A 22,447-nucleotide genomic window follows, 5' to 3' on the forward strand; every position below is an offset into this window, starting at 1 on the left:
CTTATCTTAAAGGGCCTTGTGCTTGTCTTTGGGACATAGTAAATACTTAAAGCAGATATACAATGCATGCTCAGTGGCTGCGGCAGGCCCTTTTGGAAAAACAAGGTCAGGCCAAATTAGTTTTACACCAAATGGCTTCCTCATATAACCCAATATATCCTATTGCTTGCCATTTATTTATCATTTATTAATAAATAAATGCCCAATGAGAAGAAAATAAGGTAGGGCTGCTGAGAAAATGTGGTGGGAGTTGAGTGCCTATTTTAAACTGGGGAGAAGGAGTCAGAAGATGCCCAATAGGCTGTAAGCGGGGATCTGAAGATCCACAAGGATAGTTCTTCCTCCTGCCTGTGACCAGGGAAATGTTCTAGTGTGTCTCTGGTTTCACTCTTGCTCCGTTTCATCAAGTCTCTGAAACCAGCTCAAGACAAGGTTGACATAAGGGAAGCCATATTGTAGAAAAGAAAAACTCTCTTGTAACTTTGAATGACCTCTGACAAACTAACCCAGCTGGATATGCACCCTCCAGGAGATCTAACTGCTCTGTCGATTTTATGACACCTGCTCGTGCATGTACCTCCCAGCTGCGATAAGATGGTAACTTGATAAGGTGATAACTTTGTTTTTGTTGAGTTCCTTAGGAATGTGATGACCCCTGAACAGAAAATCTATGCTGATAGCCATCATCAGTGAAAACTGAAAGATCTGGTGTGGCACTCCCAGTCTATAAGACCAGAAGGTCAACATTCCTAATCCCCTCCCCAATAACCCAATGGCCTATATAACTGCTGTAAGATTTTTGTGCCCCCTTAAGATGGTTCTTTTGGACATGAGTCGGCCATCTTCCCTCTTGCTAGGAAGCTGTAATAAAAAGTCCTTTTTCTCCTACCACTTTGCCTCTTGGCTATTGGCATGTCTTTTGGCGAGCAGAAGGCCACACGTTGGGTGGTAACATCTCCACTGCAGACAGGGCGACCTTTCAAAATTGTAAGTCAAGTTGTCTTTCAGGCTTCAACCTTTCCCATCTACTTAGGATAAAATCCAGATGGTTGTCAGAATCTTGCCCCTGTTTCTTCATGGTACTTATCCCCTTCTGAATTATTTTATCGTCAGGCTGGCTGCTGGAATGTGACCTCCTTTTCCAGGGTGCATTGTAATAAAATGATTTTCCTGCAGTATAGGAGATATTATAATAAAATGATGCTCCCACAGTATAGGATGCATTGTAATAAAATGATTACACTGCTTTGTTACAATTATAGCTTTACAGGTGCTGAACATCTCACATGACATAGTCCCAAGTTTCAACAATAAGTAAAATCTACCAGATTTTGGCTAGATGGTGGAATGCATGGATGGCCTGCACTGAGGCCACCCCACTTTCCTGACTAGGGGCATGGAGTTTGGGTGGGCGTTGTTAACCTGACAGCAGGGACTCTTATTTGTAATCTGGGCTGCTGGTTTGGGTTATCAGAGCTGGCTGGCACCTCTGCTGGTCGGGAACACCAGGGGTCTGCAGCTGGGCCACGGTTGTCATCATAACTTGCTGCTGCGTGAGTTTCTCCTGGACCACCCGTGGCTGCACAGGGCCACGGGGCCCCTGTGGGGATCATCTGGACTAGCTGCCTGGCTGTTGTTGCCTGGGTGAGGGGCACAGTCTGTAGAGAAGCCTGAACTGAAACAGTTAGAAAAAACACATTACCTAGAAAACACAGATCAAGTGACATGACAAATGAATCATTCTTGGGGGTGGGCAGAGGGGTTTTAGAAAGTTAATTAGCCGGAATGCTTTTGTGAAATGTGAAAACTACCTGACATATCAAAATATGACCCCTGGTTTCTAACGAAACAAAAGAAAACTAAACCATTGTTGCTTTAAACCATTGTTGGATGCCTCTGCGGAAAAGGCGAGGGTTGATGACTGGGGACTGGTGGTAGTGGCAGTGTTCAGCTTTTAATACTATTTGGTTTTTTGAAATCTATATGCCAGTGTGATTTTGAACAAAATAAAATGTTTTTAAAGCACTGCTTTTATATGGTCACATTTTGTAGCAGTAAATAAAATAGTAAGAGCCTGACGTTTCCTCTGTTAGGAAGGTAAGTCATCACTGTCCCTAGGAGGACTTATACCTCTAGGACTCAAGGTCACTACAAGTGGGTTCTGTTTTCTTTATGCATTTCCCTAAAACTATGATGTGGCAGCTTCAGCTTCTAGGACGTACCTAAGGTTATCGGCTGAAGGAATGATCCTAGAAATGAGCTCCTTCAGTACATTTGGCACTGAGTTTGAACACGTTTGTCCAGTTTTTTCCCTGCTAGTCTAAGGATATCAAAGGTTTTCCTCAAAGTTAATTGTTTTCTGTATTATGAAAATCAAAAGAGATCCTCTAGGGCCAGCCCCAGTGGCCTAGTGGTTAAGTTTGGTGTGCTCCGCTTCGGTGGCCTGGGTTTGGTTCCTGGGTGTGCACCTACACCACTCATCTGTCAGCGGTCATGCTGTGGTGGCGGCTCACATACCAAAAAAGAGGAACCTGTCCTACGCCGACCTCATCACCAAAGCCATCGAGAGCGCCCCGGACAAGCGGCTCACGCTCTCGCAGATCTACGACTGGATGGTCCGTTACATGCCCTACTTCAAGGATAAAGGCGACAGCAACAGCTCGGCCGGCTGGAAGGTGGGGGCGTCCGGCTGTGGAGGGGGCTGGGGTCGCGGGCTGGGGCTTCCAGGCTGCTAGGTGCGTCCAGGCTCCCGTCAGGCGGTCGGAGGGAGGCCCTGGGGCACCCCCAGGGACATGGAGTGTGTGCCTAGGGCGTGGGGCCGGCCAGCAGACAGGCGCGGGCGTGCTGGAAGCAGCTGTGTGTGTGCCCTGGATGCGGGGTGGGAGGTCTGGTGGGGTGACAAGGGACTGCCGCTTTGAGGCATCTCGGAGGAGCATCCCACCCCGTCCTTGGGAGCATAGCAGAGGAGCCAATTCCCAGGCCTCGGACATGGGGGAGCCCCTCTCACCCCTGCGAGTTTGCTTTATGATACTCTTGCCCTCTCCACCAGATCACCCTCCTTAAAGAGCTGGAATAATGACTTGGGGCCAGTGACTGCTTTCCCCCCAAATCTTTCCCACTGCCCTCCCTGGAGCTGGCCCCCGGGTGAAGAGTGCGACCCTGGGCCCACAGTTCTTCCTGTGGTGCCAGGAGTTCACCCTAGGGCACCAGCCAGCCTGGGGTGGGGAACTGGTCAGGTGACCTGGGATCTGAGTTCTCCATGGGGCAGCTGCTGCCCCCTTGCCTGGATCAGCATGGTGAGCTGGTGATGACCTCTGTTGGTGTAGGGGCACGGTATTGAGGGCTGGGGATCTGTCCCTGCCCACCCCAGGCTGTCAGTCTTACACTTCTCTGGCTTTCTGAGCCCAGATGCATTTGGTGGTGGGGGGAGGGGCAGGGGCACCCCAGGGAGGCCTCAGTGCCAGCCAGTGGAAAGGGGGGCGCCATCTTGCGAGGGGACAGGGGCTTGACTGGATTGTGGCCTCCAGACCCTCCCCTGGCCATCTTGTTGGGGAATGGGGATAGTCGATGCCTTTAGGGGAGAGGAGGTTGGTGGGGGGTGCTGTGCCTGGGGCCTGTGAGCTGTCAGGCTCCCTATGGGAGAGGGGTCCCTGCAAGGGAGTCGTGCCTACGTGGAGGGAGGGGGCTGTGCGTGGTGGTGGCTGCAGACAGGGTCAGAGGAAGGAGGTGTGCCAGTGGAAGAGGGGAGGCTTGTGGATGTGGACAGCTCTAGATGCCCAGAGGCTGCTTTTTAGGGGCCGCAGTGCTCTGACCCGGGAGCCATGGCTCTCAGGCGTTGTGCTGGCAGCTTCTCTGTCTCTCTGTGGCCCCTGTGGGGTGGGGCCACAGCTTGGAGGAGCAGACATGAGTTTCCTTCCCCAGGCTTTCTCCTGTCCCCTTGGGCTCAGCCCGGGCCAGAACATTTATTCCTCCCAGCTGGGTCCTGCCCTTGGGCTTTGCTCCCTCCTCCCTCCCTGCTCCCCATGCACTGTCCCACCTTTCACTTCTCCTTGTGGATATATTCCCTGTCCTCAAGGGCACAGTTTAGATGCCTCTTCCAGGAAGCCTTCCCTTAATCCTCTTTAGCTAGCTTAGGACTCCCTCTTCTCTGGCCATCTCCCTATCTGTCATAGGTCTCATTTCCCTTCTCCACCCTGCGTTTGGAAGACAGTGGCAGTGTCAGAGCAATCTCTGTGCCCACAGCACCCAGCATAGAGCTTGACAACGAGGAGCCACCGGTGCATGTCTGGTGAAAGAGTGAAGAAATGGGTGGATCATGCAGAGGATGCTGAGACCAGGGAGGGTACTGTGGGCCAGGGTAAGCCAGGAGGGCTTCCTAGAGGAGGTGGAGCTCCAGCTGGGCTTAATAGATTAGGTATGATGGGGGAAGATGGCAAGAGGGGACGTGAGGCTGGAAGCTGGGCGAGAACTGCACTTCATTGAGGGTCTCAGGGCCAAGCCCTGTGCCAGACACCTTCAGGCATCTGTGCCAGGTGTCTCCTTTAATGCTCTCAGCAGTCCCTAAGATGAGTTTTACCGTCACCATTACAGAACTGGGCACTGAGGCGCAGAGTGGAGGAGTGAACTGCCCAAGGTCACATAGTCAGTTGGTGGGAAAGCTGGACTCCAGTCCAGGTGTGTCTCCCTCCAAGGCCCCACAGAGCCTCTGGAATAGTATCCTGCTGGCACTGGCCGTGGGAGTGGGGCGCTGACGGCTTTTGCACAGGGGCAGGTCTAAATCCTAGAACGTGATTGGGAATGGAGATAATTTGGAGATAATTTAGTCCCATGTGTTCATTTCTCAGACTGTGAGACTGAGGCCCCGGAAGGGGATGGGACTCTTCTCAGGTCGTCAGTCAGCTATGAGCGGCAGGCCCTGGATGACGGCCCAGGTCTCCTGCCTGCCCATTGGATGCATTTTCCACTGCACCATGCTGCTGGGGACACACTGGTTCTCCCTGTTCCCCGGGCTCAGGAAGGAAGGAGCTCTGGAAGGCTTGTCCTGGACTGGGGCATTGGAGAGGGTGCTTCAGCCTGGGGTTCCTGACTTAGGCCCTGGCAGAGACCACCCAGGCATTGGAGGAGGCTGTTCAGATGGGCCTCTCCCATCTCATGCTCTCAGTGGCTGTCCCCCTTGTACCCCACCCCCCATCCAGCTCCCCATGGAGCTTCCTCCTCGTCATTCGTGCCCCCCCTGCCGCTTGTTCCTCCATTCCCAGTCAGTCCCTCCAGGGGCCTGGTGGAGGGGCCATCTCCAACTCCCAGCCAACCTCTGGTTAGCAGGGCCTGTGGTACGCTCAGGTGCCAGGGCTGGGGCAAGGGGCCCATTGTTCCTTCCTCCCTCCCCTCTCCCACATAAGTGTTGCACTTGAATCCCCAGGGGTGTTAGACGGAGTCGGGGAACAGGGGAAGGCACTGCACCTGCCTTCAGGATGCATCAGAGCTCAGCCAGTTCCACACCCAGGCCCTGTGTTTTACAGGCAGGAAGGGCCGGGGGTGGGGGAGTGCAGGGAAGGCAGGTTAGATCCGCTGGGAGCCAGGCAAGCCCTCACAGAGAAGGTGGCACTTGATCTGAGCTGCCTTCACGGGGGGGGGGGGGGGGGGTGCAGAATTTGAGAGAGTCTTCCAGGAGCTGTTGACTGCATATGGAAAAGCAAGGAGGTAGAATCATACATGTTGGGTTTGGGAGATGGTTGGGCGTGCCAGGCTGGAATGAGGGCTCCTAGGGATGGCAGGGAGGTAGCATGGGAAAGGCAGAGTGGGCCAGATCAGGACGGGCCGCTGTGCTTGGCCTTTGCCCTGTGGTCCCAGCTGTGGCGTGCTGCGGAGAGGAAGTGGAGGAGGCAAGGTCAGCAGCAGGCACAGGGCACTCAGCAGGCTGAAGCCTGAGGAGGGGCTGGGCTTGGTGCTGGGAACTCCACCCAAGAGGCTGGCAGTGTTCCCCTCAGGGCGGAGGGTCTCTAGGCCTGGGACGGCGCTTGGACAGGAGGTCCCCCTCCCTCTGCAGTGTGCTAGTAGTGTTTATCTCCACCATCCAGGTAGAGCCTCCCACTTCCTCTCAGATGCTCCAGCCCCACCTTCCCTAGTGCTGGACTCCTCCCGGAAGCCTTCCAGGCTGCTCAGGGTCCTGGCACTCCTTCCACTTAGCGCCTCTGGAGTTGTTCTGCCTGCTTTTGTGTTTCCTGGCTGCCAGCTCCCCTGGGAGCTCCCAGGTCAGGCCTGGGCGCCTCCCATTTCTGTCCCCAGGCCTGGGGGTGGGGAGGAGCGCAGTGGATGGGGAGTTTCCCTCTCCTTCAGGGCTGGAGCAGCCTAGCTGTTGGGGGGTGGGATCTGGAGGGGTGGTGCTACCCCCATCTGGCCCAGGCTGGCCAGCAGGTCCTAGGTGGGAGGGAGGCTGGAGGGAGGGACTGATCTGAGAGGCCAGGAGGAGGGTCGTGCTACAGCCGGGCTGAGCAGTGCTTGTGAGCGCAGAGGGCTCCCCTTCTTTCCTCCCCCCAGCCTGCTCCAGCAGGGCTGCCTCCTCCTTCTTTGTCCTCCGGGGATCCCCAGCCCCAAGGGCTGGTGGGGGTTCGGGAGGAGGCGGTGTGAGCCTGGGTTGGGGGGTGTCCTCACCCCCCGCACTGCACGAGCGGAGGGCTGGCAGCTGCCCACCTCCTGGGCACGAGCCCGTGCCAGCCGCTCCTGGCACAGTTGCTGGCACGCCCGGCAGACTCCCACGGCCACCTGCTCACACCCACCCACGAGCGCTGGCGCGCTGCGGGCCCTTCAGGCTTCCTGGGCCTCCCGGCGCCCCCCCCCCGCCGCCGTGCTCCGGAGCCCCCACCCCGGTTCTCTGCGCCCCGCCGGCCCCTTCGCTCCCGCCAGCCCCACCGCCCTGGCCCCCATCCTCGCGCAACTTGGGGAGCTCAGGAGGCGGGGCGCCGGGAGGCCCCTGGGGTAGCTGTGCCGCTGTAGGGGGGAAGGGGGGACCAGGAGGCAGGCAGGCAGGCAGGCAGACCGACAGACAGGGTGAGGGCCCCGCCTGCCACCTGGCGCCGCTCCAGCGGGACGATGGCGGGCAGCGTCGTGCCAGGCGGTAATTGCAGACAGACTAATTTAAAGAGATGAGACGGTTATTTTTAACTCGTGTTAAGGTAATGAACGGCGCGGGGGGTTTGCGGGTTTGAAAGTTCAGCACCCCCCAGCCCCCACTTTCTGCGGGTTGGGGCCCCCCTCTCTGTGTGCCCTGAGGACTCCAGCTGCAGGATTCGCTGGAGTGGGGGTGCTCTACCAGAGAGGAGGGAGGGCTGGGAAGGAGATGCCCACTAGCCCAGGGCATATCCCATCAAATCCTGGCCACCATCCTTCTGGGTGGGTATTAGCATCTCTGTGTCCCAGGTGGAGAAGTGACTTGTCCTGGGGTCACATCCCTACGAAGTGGCAGGCCTGGAAATTGAACCCCCTTCTGACCCCAAAACTCAAGCTTTTTCTATACCATTGGGGCTGGAGGGGGGCTCTTGTGTTTGGATTTTGAAAGGGCACAGGATTATTCCTTGCAGCCCACCTTCTCCGTCCTTTGAGTGGCAGCCGGTGGTGGCCACCACATGGGGTCCTGGGGCTGTGGAAGCCCCTCTTTCTGTGTCCTCTGAGGGGAGGGGGTGGTCATGGACTGTGTGTATGGATGTGAGCCTCTGGGATATAGGTGCAGCAGCCATAGCAGGGGGAGCCCCCTCCTCACCTCACTTTCCCCCCTATTTCGTGACTGACTCACCAGCACCCTTTGCCTATTTGCAGCCTGTGGGCCTGCCTCCTAACTTGGGGGTGGTACCTGGGAAGCAGGTACACACTGGTGCCCACTCCTCCCACCTCCAAATCAGACTTTGGGTCTCTAGGGGAAGTGGGGAGTCACAGAGCCCAACACCCCCTTCCATGCCTCCTTCCTCAGCTCAGTCCCTTCTCACACACTCCCAGTGACTGAGAGCTCATGATCTCTGACCTCTGAGACTGCCCATTCTATTGCTAGACAGGTCTTAAAGTTAAGACGTCCTTCCTTCTCCCGGCAGAGGCCCATCTCCCTGGAGCATCGCTCAGGGTGTCCTAGTTCAGCCCTTTGGGGTCAGTTGGAGCTGTGGAGTTGGGAGTAGGTGAGGGGTGGACAGAGCACCTGTAGGAACCTGATCCAGGTGTGTGAGCTGGAGCAAAGCTCTTTGCATTCTGGTCCTTGGTATTCTCCCCAGTGTCCAAAGGGCCTTAACTCGGTTTCTGGTCCTTTCGGCGCTGTGACTGACAAATCCTCTGGTTCGGGAACCACGAGGGGTTAGTTGGCATGGCCGGCACAAAGTACCGATAGGACTTCTCACGGGTGGAAGCGTGTGAGTGTGGGTGTGGATGGACTTGAACTTGGGGCTCCTGCTTGGAGATGCCTACCCTGCCCATGGCGTTACCCAGGTGGCAAACGTACTCTGGGCGCAATGACAGGAGTGCTCATGGCAGTCCCAATTGGCCCCCAGAGCGGGCAGATGGGGTGTGCAGGGTGTTGGGTGGGCATTAGCTGAGGCTCTGGGGCCCGAGTAGGGCGCTCAGGGGGATAGCTGGATCTGGAGCGCCCCCCTTCCTCCTGGCACCCTGGTTACCATGGAAAGCAACTCTTGTTTGGGAGGGTTTGGCTGTTTGCTGCCATTCCCCACCCCCACCCCATATGTGGAGGTGGGAGGGGGGCCAGGTGGTGTGTGGGGGAGGGGCCTCCCACACCCTCCCCCCAGGGCCTCCCTCTTTGCAGAGAAACCTTTCTGGTCTCTAGGAGGGGTGCTTCTTGTGGGAAGGGGAACACGAATGAAGAGAATTAACGTCTGGGTGCTAGGCAGTTAGTTGGACACTTCACATAAATGCTCTCATTTCATCCTCCCTGGGTCCTGCCAGCTATGTGTTAATAGCCCCATTTTGCAGTTGAGGAAATGGAGGCCAAGAAAGATGAAGTCACTTGGCCAAGGCAGCATGGCTGGGATGAGGCCGAGCCTGGATTTAGACACAGACTTGTCTGTTTCTACCATGTTTCCCCATGTCCCGATGCTGGTGCAGTCTCAGCCCCACACACCAGCCAGCCCTCCTGCTCCAAGGCTTGCTCATGCTCCAGAACGCTCTAGGGCTCCTCAGTTCCCCTGGGAGCCAAGCAAGCCCAAACTGCTCTGTTTGGACCCCTGGGCCCTCTGCTGGCCTTGTCTAGACCCTACCCTCGCTCCCGCTTTCCCTGCAGCCTCTGATCTCAGGCCACCCTCACGTTGTCGCCTTTACACCTGGCCCTGGAGTTCTTAACCCACACCCACTGTCATTGTCACATGCTCACCAAGGCAGCTACTGACTCATGGACTGATCCCTTGGGACACCCCTCAGAAAGTAGGCGGGGTCTTGGGTGGTTGGAACAAAGACCTGCCTCCCAGGTGATTCTGGAACTCACTGTGTCTCCCTGAGAATTCCTCCCTTAAATCCTTAGTTGTTGGCAAACCTGGCTGATGATCAGAGTCACCCAGAGGCTTTAGATAATACAGGTTTCCAGTCCCCATCTCAGACCCTCTCCATCAGACTCTCAGCGGGTGGGCTTTGGAATCTATATTTTAACAGGTCTGTCTAGTCACGGGTCCGATTCTGAAGCAGTGCCTTAGATGGTAGCGTCTCAGGCTCCACTTGTCCCTCCCTTCCGCTGCCCCCAGTGTGGACCAGCTTCTTCTCCAAGCAGGCTGCCCAGGTTGAGCCCACTCCTCTCCTGCTCGCTCTTTTTGGATCCTCCAGAGACTTGAACCCCATGCAGACAGCTTGAAGGGACTGACCCCCATCCCCAACACATTCACTCATCCCTCACGTCTTAGGAATCGCGCCATATAGAATGTGGATGGAGAGAATGCAGCTGGCAGCCAGGGCTGATACGCTGTGCCACTCAGAGCCTCTGGCCACAGGAGGGAGGGGAATTGATGGTGTAAATTCTCAGGAAGCCTCTCTGCACCTAGAAAGGTGAGGAAACTGAACGTCACAGCCCCTGCTCTCTGAGGGCTCCCCATCTGGTGAGGAGACGTGAGCACGTGTACAGTGCAGTGCTGTTCCTACAGGATGCAGTCCAGGGGCTTCAGCGTGACACTCAAGGCCTTGGCCACCTGGCACCAGTCAGCCTCTCCAGCCACATCACTCACCGTCTTCTGACCCTTGCTGTAGCCACACTGCACTCTTCCAGCTCAGGATTCAATCGCCTTATGCCATTACGTCCATGCTTTCCTTGAATTCTCATAGCAACCCTGTGAGGCTGGTACTGTTACTGTCCCCGTTTTGCAGATGAGGAAACTAAGGCTGAGAGAAATAAAGTGGCTTTCACAGTATCCCACTGTAAGTGACAGAAATGAAACTCCCCAGGGCTAACTCCTGCCTAGCCCATTGCTCTGGCCAAGACATTCCAAGCTGGCCTCCGCTTCCACCCCTGTCTCCAGCCCCATCATTGCCTCTCTGCTCTCCCTTGGAGTTTGGCCCTGAGGCTTCCAGCCTGGGGCGTGGCTCTGGGGTCCTTGGCTCCCTTTCTCAGAGAGCTCCCTGAAAACAGGGCCTGACCAGCCTGATATTGTCCCACACTGCACCCCCCTCCCCAACCCCATCTGTAGGCCCCAAGGCTGATGGCAGCTTCCTCCCTCCAGGCCTACACCCATTGGGCACCAACTGCAGTGCTGCTCAGGGGAACGGGACTGGCTCCCTGACTTTGAGGTGCCCACAAGTCAAGCTGGGGAGATAAGATGAGGACTCCAGATTTTGATTCAGGATAAAGACTGCTCAGGGTCACGGTGGAAGGCCAGATAATGATCTATAGGTGTTTGGAGGTAGAGGAAGGGAACCAGATAAAGGAAGTCAACCCTCAGGACTCTTTAGGAGCCCCACAGAGTCTGGCTGTGTTGGCCAGAGCCCACCAGGACTTGAGGCTGGAGAAGCAAGCAGAGGCCTGACAGTTAGTGGCCTTGAATGCCAAGCTGGGGAGCTGGCACTCCAAGCTGTAGGGGATGGGGAATTACTCTGGCAGAAAAATCCCTTGACGGTGGTGTGGAGGGTGGACGAGGGGAGAGGCGGGCGCTGGCACCCAGTGTGGGCCTGGTAGTGGGGTCCAGGGGAGAAGATGAGCCCGAGAGAGGGTGGAGGCCCAAAGAGTCCTAGATGCCAGGCCTGAGGTGCCATTCAGCACCCTTTGGTGCTTCAAGGATCCCGGAGGTGAGGCAGAGTGGTGTTAGGGGTCTTGGACACAGGCAGGGAGGAGCTGATCATAGCTCTGTCACTCACCCTGTGTGTGGCCTTGGGCAACTGTCCCCAAGATATCAGGAAATAACATGACGGTTATTCATTGCTCTGGGAAAGGAAAGGAACCAGCACTGCTGTGTCAGGTGGGGGTCCCTGGGCCCTGATCCCTAAAAGACACTGACTTGTGCGTGTTGCGGGAAAGGGGGTCCTTCCTCTAATGCCTCCCTTTCTGTCCCTAAGGTGTCAGATATTCAGGATGTCCAAGCTTTGTCCTGCCCTTAGGTTGACCCGCTGCTTTCTAGCCTCCAGAGCCTTCCCCATGGCCTTGGGAGGCAAGCAGCCAGGTTTTAGGCTCTGTATTTTTAGAGATAAAAGCAGTGATTTGCTCAAGGTCACCCTTGAACCCAGGGCTGCCTGCCCCTGGGTGCCTGCTGCCCTTTGCCCATTGGGAGGCTGTGTGACCTTGGGCATGGCCCTTCCCTCTCTGGCTGAGTCCTATCTAGAGATCTGAATTCCCCTCCCCCAAGACTCTGGGAAGCTGTGATGCCTTCTACACCCCTCCTGTCCCCTCCCCCTGTCCTCGTCTGGCCTTGCCTCCTCTGTAACCTGAGCTGGGGCTGTGGGGGAAGGGGCTTGCCCTCTGCCAGAGGCACCTGCCAGCTGAGCAGATGTGAGGGGATGGAGGCCCCCTCCTCCCCCAGGGCATCTCCGGCTCTTAGCCTGGCCAGGCTGGGGCTGGGAAGGCAGTGCTCAGTACACCTAGCCCTGGCCCCTGGCCTCTGGACCCAGAACTTGCCCTGAGCACTTGTCCCTTTTCAGCGGACATTCGTGCTCCAACATGTCCTGCAAGGACCTCTCAGTATCCAGGAGAAGACAGATGGCAGATGAGGGCTGGTGCCCAGTTTGGGTGGGCTGCCCTGGGCTCCTGGAGCCCCTTGGCATGGGGACAGAGGGCCAAGGGCGGCCCCTGGGGCAAGGCCAGTGTCTGCGCGGGTGGCCATGCCCCTGGGAGAGCAGATGGCTCTCTTGGCACCACGCCCATTCTGCCTTTTTTCCCCTCAGGAGCCGGCCTGCAGGGCTGGGGCACAGCTGCTGGGCCCTCCCCAGAGCCAGGCCCAGGGCAGGGCTGGGTGAGGTCACCGCAGCTGCTCCAGGCCTAGGGCAGGGGTGTGGGGAGGTGCGGCCTGAGGGAGGGAGGGGGCTCCGACTGAGAAGAGACAGGGAGAAGCCTGAATGGCTTTGCATTTAGGGATCCCCTTTAATCCCAGATGAAGGAGGAAAGAGTGTGGAGGTGTGGCTGAGCCATTGCGGACAGCCCCCACCCCCACCCCAGGCCCACCCTGGAGCTTCTGCCAGGCCTGGGCTCCTCCCTAGAGGCATCTCAGGGTGGGAGGAAGAGCAAGGGCCCTGGGTGTGAATTCCTGCACCACCACTTACACGACGTGACCTTGGGCAGGTCAGTTTGTCTCTTGGAGCCTCAGTTGCTCGTCTGTAAAATAGGGATAATAAACCAGCTCGGAGGGTTGTCACAAAGACTCAATAGGGTTTTAATTGCTGAGTGCCAGCACAGTGCATGGCACCTGGTGAACGCTCAGTAAATGGTAGTTTCTTTGCTTCCTCACTTGGCTGGATTCTCTGGAGGAGCCAGGAAGTGCTGAGGAAAAGGAGGGAGGTGGCAGAGGCAGCAGGAACGGGAGGGGAGACCAGGATGGAGGAGGCAAGGCCTGGAGCTCTGGCCTGAGGTTTTGCTGAACAGAAACTGCACAGAATTGCCAGGCCTGAGTGGTTTGTGGCTGCTGAGAGCTCCATCCTATGGTTGACTGAATGTGAGCCAAGGGTTGCCCCAGAAAGTTCACGTGGGGAGGCAGACTCATAGACAGTTATACTCCAGTGTGCAGTTAGATTTCTGTAGTAGCACTGACGTGGGAGCAGCTATCTTTGGGGCTTGCAGAGGGCGCTAGGAAGATGCCACAGAGCTAGCCTTGTTGGAGCAGCAGGAACTGGTGGAGCAGAGAGGGAGGGAAGGGCAAAGGGAACAGAGTGCAAAGGCATGGAGGTGTGAGACATCCAGGGTGGCTGGAGCCCCAGATGGGCTTAAGGGAATGGAGGTGATGAGGCTGGAGAGCGTCAGAGGGCTCTTGAGTATCAGTCTGGAGTTGGACCCAAGCCTGTGGGTGATGAGCAGCCACAGGCTTTTGAGGGAAGAGCTCGGACTTCTGCTGCTGCTTTGTTTGCTGCCCAGGCTGGGTGTGTGGGCTCTGCTGTCTCTGGGGTAGGGGTGGGGGATGCCAGGGCCTATCCCTTGAACTCATGCCTTGCTTGGGACATTTGGTTCCCCCTACCCCCTGGCTGCCCACTTCTGTTCCACTGCTGACCCCAAGCTCACCCACCTGTTGACACCTGCGGCCCTGATGCCACCACCTGCCCTTCTACCCCTCCTCCACTACAGACACTAGTACCAAGGATTTGCACGTGGCCTCAGGCCCTTGAGGTCATCCAGGTCACCCTTTCTGCCAGGTGAAGCACCACAGCTTCACCTCAGGCAGCAGAGCAAGTGACCCCCGGAGAGTCTGTGGCTCTGTCTGAGACAGGTGTGTGTTCCTGGGCCAGACTGGGGCCCCAGAGTGGGGTTGGGGTAAGGGGTGGGACAGGGGCTGCTCTTGGGGCTCTGAGACAGGGAGGGGTTGAGGTTCATGACATGTGGGATCTCATCCATGGATGTTGGGATTGTTACCTTCTTTTCCAGGGGAGGCCCAAGGTTCCATGGGTGAAGTTGGAATTTCAGCCACTGCCCTGGACCTTTGTTCCTGCAGGAAGGGAGGGAAGGAAGGAGGGAGAGACGAAATGGGAGTCATGGTGGGGATCCAGCGCTCACATAGCCCCACAGGTGGTGTCTGCTCAGGGAGGCATTAAAGGGAGGAGCTAGATCATCATCCCCATGGGGTAGGCAGGTCAACTTCCTGAGGGAGGGGCTGGGCTGAACCTTGGACAGTGATAGAACCTGGAGAGGTGTCCATACCTGGCTTCGGGCTTGAATGGATGGACACAAGACCCGGGACTGAACTGGGAGGGTCCTGGAACCGCCTGGTGCCAGGGAGGCCAGGAGGTAGCACAGGGCTTGTGGTGGGTGAGGGGCACAAGACTTGGGTCTCCTGTCTCTTATGAAAGCCAGGAAGCTTGGGCTTGAGAACCAAGGCAGGGATGGACACTGAGGTGGGCAGGGGGGCAGTGTCCCCCGTCACACTGAGACCCAGACCTGGCTCCATCACTTCCCAGCTTCACGGCCTCAGGAGTCATTTAATCCACCTGAGCCTCAGTTTCCCCCCTTTGTAAAGTAGCACTACCTATTTGCAGGGCAGTTATCAGGATTAAAAGAAGAAATGTATCAAAGAACCTAGCCTGGGTCTGTCATACTGTAAGTGGTGCCCTTCTCCTGCCTCAGTATTTGAAGCACGTGGCGGTGGTGTGCTAGAGCTGGCTTCCACTGGCTCATGAGAGCCGATCGTGCACACTTCTTCCCAGTTCTGCGCTCAGTGACGTCATGCTGGCAGCTTAAAATTGGCTACGATGGCAGTATCCATGCCACAGAAATCAGCAACAGCTACAAATCAAATCCTGGAGAGCTGGAGGAAATCCATCCTGTGGGCCCTCTTTAGCCCTAGAGGGGACAAAACGGGAGGTGGGGCAATGGTGGAGCACTGGCTGGGCCACGCAACCTAGAACTCAAAGGCTGTGGGCCCTTTTGGGCCTGGGGAGATTGGACATAGTCATAGCAGGAGACAGCAAATGGTGGAACCCCTTTCCTCTCCACACTCCCCTCTCCCCACCTAGAGATCTGGTGGGCTCTGGCTGGAAAAGTAAGATTGGATGAGGCTGAGCTATCAGAGAATGAAGCTGTACTGGGAGGAGAAATGAGGTTGTACTGGAAGATAAACAAGGTTGTACTGTCAGGGAATGAGGTGGTACTTGGAGGCAAGGTGAGGCTGCATTGTTAGATAAATGAGGTTGTACTGTCGGGATGAAGTGTACTTGTAGGAGAGATGACGTCCTGCTGGATCAGTCAGGTTGCACTGTCAGAGAACACAGCCACACCACAGGAGGAAGGAGAGCCTCCGACTTGGAGAATAAATGAGGGTGTCCTGCTGGATAAATGAGGGGGCCCGTCAGGTGAATGGAGTGCTGTTAGCAAATGAGGTTGTACTTGCTGGATAAATGGGACTGGTGTGCTGGATAAATGGGGTTGTGCTGTCAGATGAATGCATTACTGCTCGTGGGCGAAGGGTGTCCTGGGAATAGATGGGGTTGTCTTGCTGGATAGATGAGGTGCGCCATCAAATGGATCAGACCCTGTCCAGGAGGGAAGCACGGTCAGCAAGGATGAGGTTATTCTGTTCCCACTGGGGCTCATGGAGTGTCTTCTCGCCCAGGTGGTACAGTCTGTAAGAAACCTTGGCCCCAGCAAGCCCTAGGTTACTCAGGTCTATCTGGGGAGCAGGAGGGAGCAAGGTGGGGGGCTGGGGTGGGCAGCTGCATTGTTCACCCTCTGAGGCCTTCTTCCCCTCTCACAGAATCCCTCACTGCTCTCTGCGGTTCCATCTGTGGATCACACTGTTCCTGACTTCCTCCACCCCATGCTTACCTCTCCTTCTGACTATGTTCCCTTCTCTCAGCCCAGTTTGGAGAAGCTCATATCATGTGCCAGCTACTCTGCCCAGTCTCATTAATTCTCCCTGCAACACAGTATTCCCCCTTTACTCTCTCATTCATTCATTCATTCCTTTGACATTTAGTAAACGCCTAGTATGTATCAAACACATGGAGTACAGTAAAAAATGGACAAAAATCCCTCATGAAATAGTGAAACCAGACAATAAATAATAAATACAGAATATAAATACATTATATATTTATATATAACATATATTAGTTTATTAATTCATATATATATAAATTAAATATTCATTTAGACAGTGATAATTGCTTTAGAAAAATGTAGAGCAAGGTAAGGGGGCCCAGAAATGGCAGGGAAGAGGAGCAGTTGTTAAGAGTGGTCGGGATGGGCCTCGTTGCAGAAGGTGACATCTGAAGAAAGACTTGAAGGAGATGAGAGATCGACGTGGGTGTCTGGGCGCCCAGTGTTTCTCTGAGACAGAGGCCCCAAGGTGCGACCATGTCTCGCAGCTTCAGAGCAGGAGGGAGGGATCCAGCATTTAGGGGAGGAGTCTGAGAGGTCATGGAGGGGCTGTGGGCTATGGCAAGGCCTCTGTTCTTTACTCTGAGTGAGATGGGGGCGTCAGAGGGTTCTGGGCAGGACTGGACGTGATCCGGGTTATTTGAAGGACCACTCTGGCTGGCGCGTGGTGGAGGGCTGCAGGGGAGCAAGGGTGGAAGCAGGTAGCTGTGTGAGGAGATGGAAGTTCAAAGCATCTTGCCCCAGGGTCGCACTGCTTGTGAGTGTTGGAGCCAAAACTGGGATCCGCAGCCAACACCAGAGCGCATGCGCTTTGCCCTGCGCCAGCCTCCTCTCCCTGGTGGGTGAGGCCCCAGGGGACTGGCCTCCCTGGCCCAGGTTCTGAGGGAGAGTGGGATGGGTGTGGAATGTAACTCACTCTCCCTTCCCTCTGCCCGCTGAGGGTCTCCTGAGGCCCTGAATCAGGAAGGTCTATCTCCTCTGGGAACCTGCCCCAGGCCTGCATGGAGGTATGGGAGATGGGAGGCCCCAGAAGTCGGGCCCAGCTCTGGGCACCAGGGGAGCGCGGGCATGCTGGGGCCGGGCTGTGGTGGCGGGTTGCTAGGCGACTCCGAGAGGGAGCCCTGGTTACTGCTGCCTGGCAGAAGCATCTCCCTCCTCTGCCTCCCTCACCTCCTCTGTGGCCTCTGGCCTCCCAGGAGGCCTTGTGGGTGAATTGTGATCTGCGCTTGCCATTGGATGTTGGCCGGGAGGTCTGATCGGTACCAGGTGGCTGGGCTCTGAGGAGCCAGCCTGGGCTGCAGGGCCTGGGCTTCCCTCGTGGGGCACAGCCCTGGTGTACACCTGGTGCAGAGCCTGGCTCAGCAGTGAGGGCCTAGGTCCTTGTGCAGCTCTGGGCCACCTCCCTGGGTGACCCTGGACAAGGTATCGCCCTCCTCTAGGCCTCCTCTCTGCCCCATCCATCTGGCCAGCAGAATCTCTCCCCAGGGGCCTGGTTTTCTGTGCGAGTGCAAGGGAGGGTGCTGAGCCGGCAGGGCCTCAGGTGCCCCCACCCCCACTCCCTGATGGCTTGAGTGTGCAACACTCAAGTTTTGCATTAGATTCCATTAACTGAAAGAGTTCCACTACTTTGAAAAAAAGTTTGAAAACCTCTGGGCTGGATGATTCTAAGAACTTTCAGTGTCAAATCCAAAAGGTCCCCAGAGTACAGATGGCCCATCTCATCAGTTTACTGGTAGGGAAACTGAGGCTGGAGAGAAGGAGGGACTTGCCCCAGGTCAGGCTTGGTGGAATGGATCAATCCCCAGGCTGAGGGTCAGGGGGCTTGGGCCCGAATCCCTGCTCTACCACCAGGTCCTGGGTGACCTTGGGCAAATCCTTTCTTCTCTCTGGTTTGGACCAGCCATTGTTTCAGGCTGGGGCTCAAGCTCCCAGGGGTACCTGGCTGGGCAGGAAACAGAGTGGGGAAGGATGCAAACCTTCCTAGGCTCAGAACATGTGCTCTTGGTAAAAATCTAAAACATTATTTTTATATTCAGAAAATTTGGACGTATTATGAAGTACAATTCAAAATTCACTTGAACTCTACAAACGAATCACAAGACATATAGGAAATTTTGACCTTGTGATATGTCCCCAGTCTTTCCATGCTGCCAGCTTCTAGGGATAGTTTACATGGAAAGTTTGAGAAGCACTGGAGTACTGGCTTCCTAAGATTCTTTGGAAATTCTCTGACTCGTTTCTCTCTCCCGTGGTGGAATGTGATGTCCTTTAGACTCAGGGTGAGATTAACCTGAAATCAATACCTGGCTCTGCCACTTAAACTGTGTGACCTTGGCAACTTAAGTTAACCTCTCTGAGCCTCACTATCCTCATCCTTAGATAGGGATCACAATCCCTGACTTGTATGGAGTTTGACAGACTGATCACGTGAGATAAAGTAGTTTAACGCTTATACGTCTGAACAGGCAGGTTCTGAGTAGGTGCTGGTACTTGGCAATGTCCTTCCTCCTTCCCCCCCAGCACTCAGAACCAGGCTGGCACATAGGGACATTGATAAAGACGTGTTGCCTTACTGACCTCCAGGTGGAGAAGCTGGGAGGTGGAGCTTCTGGGAAGCCAGAGAGTTCCATAGGGGAGAAGAACTGAGGCCTCCTAGTCCCCTGAACACAGGTGTGAGGGAGGGGCTGGGGAGCCAGGTGCAGGGGCGGGAGCAGGAAGGGGGTATCTAATTGAGGGAGCACCACTCCCTGGGGGTCCAGCTCCCCTCCTCTCAGGGCCCCAGGAGAAGCCAGGCAGGGCAACGCTTGGAGGGGCCTTGGAGCCCCAGCTGTCACCTCCTTAGACCAGAAAGTGCCAGAGATAGGGAGCCTGGGCCCTGAAGAGTCAGGGCAGTACCTGGAGCTGGGGGTGAGGGGTGGGAGCATACCCTGGGCAGCAGAAAGGACCCCTCCTCCTGGAGACTGGTGGGAAGGAGGCGGGAGGGAGAGCCCTCATGGATCAGTGGTTATGGTTACAGGTGGATTAATGAGTTAAGAGCAGGTCCATGAGCTGGGCAGATCTGGATGGAGTGGTACCTAGCACTGCTGCCTGTGGGACTGTGGGCAAGTTACATCATGCCTCTGGGCCTCCGCTCCCTGGTACATGAGATGGGGTAATGCCAGCTTCCCCGGGTTGTTAGTGCCCAGCACAGTTATGCTCAGGGTATGATATTAAGGAGGTAGAGACAGAGCAGGTCTGTTGGGTGACCTAAGAGGTGAGGTCTTCTGGCCAGAGTGAGGGATTTAACCAACGTCTATGAGCACCTGGTGGGTTCACCAAACACTTACCCACACACATTATCTCAGGTAATGATCTAACAGCCTTCGAAAGTGGTTATTGAATGTTGCCCATTTTTTTCAGAGTTCACTGAGGCTCATAAGAGATTGAGTCAGCAGCCCATGGTCACATAGCTAGGTGGCTGAAAAGAGCCAGGCATCCTGCCCAGCCCTTCTGATACCCAAGCCCATGCTGTTTCTGCAGCAGTTACTAAGCTGGGAGGTCAAGGCCACCAGGTGGGAGGTCCCAGTGGTGGGGCGTGGCAGGCCCAGCAGAAGTCCTACTCCTCCAGGTTCCTGAGGGGAGCCAGGTCAGTGGAGCTGTGGACTCCCCTGCCTTCTTGGCAAAAGCAGGCAGTGACATGGGGATCACTAGAGACTGGCAGAGTAGAAATTTAGAAGAGGATATGCAGGGGTGGCAAAAAGGAAGCTCAGGGAAGTAGGAAGGAACAGCAGAAAGGGCCATGGAGCCTTGGGCAAGCCACTTCACCTCCTGAGCCTTGGTCTTCTTGTCTGTAAATGGGGATTACGCCACCTGCTTTGTGGGGATTTTGTGAAGGCTCCACGGAAGGGGCTTTGAGGGCAGAGCTACTCTGCTTCAGGTGGGTCAGGAGGGAAGGGTGGGCTGCAGCCCAAAGGGCAGGCTGGAGAGCTAGGCTGGCCTGAAGGTGGGCACCAAGCAGAGGTGGGGTCTGAGGTCTCCACGGCCAGTGGATGTGTTTTGAGGGGCTTGCTGGGATCCACGTCCTCTGTGGAGGTCCCAGGAGCTCAGAGGAGTTGGGGGAAATCTCTGCATAGTCTCGGGCCTATAGCCACCTTGGGGACCCCCAGCTTATTCTGCTTTCCCTGGCCAGGCCCTCCCAGCAAAGGGTTAACAGTCTTCTCTACCTGCAGTTGCATTTTAAAGACACGAAATTAAAGCAGGTAATTTATTCTCCCCACACATGAAAGAGCAATTAGTTCTAAACAGGGCTTAATCAGTCACCGAGAGATTGATTTCTGGAGCCCTGGGTTTTCGGGCTCCTGGCACCATGCCAGGCTGGGGAGGGAGGGGGGCAGACAAATGAGCCGCAGCGGCATGAGCCCTTACATAATCTGCCCGGGGGCCCTGGCAGGCTGGCCAGCTCCAGGCGGCGCTGGGCTGAGCTGGGGAGACAGGGTCCTGCTCCCCTGCTGCAGGCCCCTTAAGAGTCGCCCTCAGGTTCGCCCATGCTTCCCGGGAAAGGCCAGGCCCAAGGCTCGGGTCCCACCCTCTGGGCAGTGCCTGTGGGGAGCGGGGGAGAGGATGGGTGTTCGGGTTAGTCCGACCTGGGGACTTACACCTGTTCCCCCAACTCCATTGCCCCCTTCTCCCTTCTGGCTCTCTCCTTTCTCATCCTCTCACCTCCTTCTCTGTTTTCTCCCCCATCCCCGTTCCCCACGGCCTCCTCACTTCCCACTCCCCCACCCATGTCCTTGTCTCCGGCCACAGAACTCCATCCGGCACAACCTGTCGCTGCACACCCGTTTCATCCGCGTGCAGAACGAGGGCACCGGCAAGAGCTCGTGGTGGATGCTGAACCCCGAGGGCAGAAAGACGGGCAAGACCCCGCGGCGCAGGGCCACGTCCATGGACAACGGGGCCAAGTTCCTGTGCATCAAAGGCAAGGCAAGCAAGAAGCAGCAGCTGCAGGCACCTGAGCGAAGCCCCGACGACAGCCCCCCTGAGCGCACCAGCCCCGGGGCCCTTGCCTGCCGCGGCCAAGTGGGCCACCAGCCCGGCCTCACACGCCAGCGACGACTATGAGGCGCGGGCCGACTTCCGCGGTGGCGGGAGACCCCTGCTAGGGGAGGCGGCCGAATTGGAGGACGACGAGGCCCTGGAGGCCCTGGCGCCATCGTCGCCGCTCATGTACCCGAGCCCGGCGAGCGCGCTGTCGCCCGCGCTGGGTGCGCGCTGCCCGGGGGAGCTGCCCCGCCTGGCCGAGCTGGGAGGCCCGCTGGGTCTGCACGGCGGCGGCGGCGGCGGCGCGGGGCTGCCCGAGGCCCTGCTGGACGGCGCGCAGGACGCGTACGGGCCGCGGGCCCGCGCCGGGACGCCCGCCTACTTCGGGGGCTGCAAGAGCGGTGCTTACGGCGGGGGCGGGGGCGGGGGCTTCGGGCCGCCGGCGTTGGGCGCGCTGCGCCGCCTGCCCATGCAGACCATCCAGGAGAACAAGCAGGCCAGCTTCGCGCCGGCGGCCGCGCCCTTCCGCCCCGGGGCGCTGTCCGCGCTGCTGCCGCCGCCGCCGCCCGCGCCCAGGCCCGGCCCGGTGCTGGGAGCGCCCGGGGAGCTGGCGCTGGCGGGCGCGCCCGCCGCCTACCCGGGCAAGGGGGCGGCCCCATACGCGCCGCCTGTGCCCTCGCGCAGTGCCTTAGCCCACCCCATCAGCCTTATGACGCTGCCCGGCGAGGCGGGCGCCCCGGGCCTGGCGCCGCCGGGCCATGCGGCCGCCTTCGGGGCCCCGCCCGGCGGCCTCCTGCTGGACGCGCTGCCCGGGCCGTACGCGGCCGCCGCTGCCCGGCCGCTGGGTGCCGCGCCCGACCGCTTCCCGGCCGACCTGGACCTCGACATGTTCAGCGGGAGCCTCGAGTGCGAAGTCGAGTCCATCATCCTCAACGACTTCATGGACAGCGACGAAATGGACTTCAACTTCGACTCGGCCCTGCCTCCGCCGCCGCCCGGCCTGGCCGGGGCCCCGCCCCCCAACCAGAGCTGGGTGCCGGGCTGAGGGCCGCTTCCCGCGCCCCGGGTGCCTGCCCCGCCCCAAGGGGCCTCTGTCTTCCCATCCTGATCCCCGGGACCCCACCCCCGATTCCAGCTCCGCGGGAGGATCCAGGAGGCAGCCCCAGCCCAGCTAGAGACATCCCTCAGAAGTTGACCGCTGAAGGAAGTGGTGGGGAGGGGCTGGGGCACCCCTCCACTGCTGCCCAAACTCCTGAGACCCACTCCTTCCCCCGGGGGCAGGAAGTCTGGGAGTGGAGGCCGAATTCCGGGCTGGGTGGAACGGCGAGGAGCGAGGTGGGCCGCGCTGGTCGGGGAAGCCAACCGGGAGATGGGGCGGGGGGCGTCTCCGAATCTTCAGTTTCATTTGTGGGGCCCTCGCCATGACGAATCGCCCACCCCAAACTGCGGTCTGGT

The 22,447-nt window shown here is 57.5% G+C and overlaps 1 protein-coding gene across 1 annotated transcript; it reads left to right on the forward strand.

The window, feature by feature from the left end:
* The first annotated feature begins 912 nt into the window (after window positions 1–912).
* On the forward strand, window positions 913–22,201 carry LOC131412373 (forkhead box protein O6-like). Its single transcript, XM_058551955.1, is given in 4 exon segments — window positions 913–948; window positions 2,526–2,675; window positions 20,759–20,992; window positions 20,994–22,201. Coding segments are annotated over 4 exon segments (1,464 nt in total). The 3' UTR covers window positions 22,038–22,201.
* The last annotated feature ends 246 nt before the right edge of the window (window positions 22,202–22,447 follow it).

The sequence above is a fragment of the Diceros bicornis genome, chromosome 13, assembly GCF_020826845.1.
Source record: "Diceros bicornis minor isolate mBicDic1 chromosome 13, mDicBic1.mat.cur, whole genome shotgun sequence".
Classification (NCBI taxonomy): domain Eukaryota; kingdom Metazoa; phylum Chordata; class Mammalia; order Perissodactyla; family Rhinocerotidae; genus Diceros; species Diceros bicornis.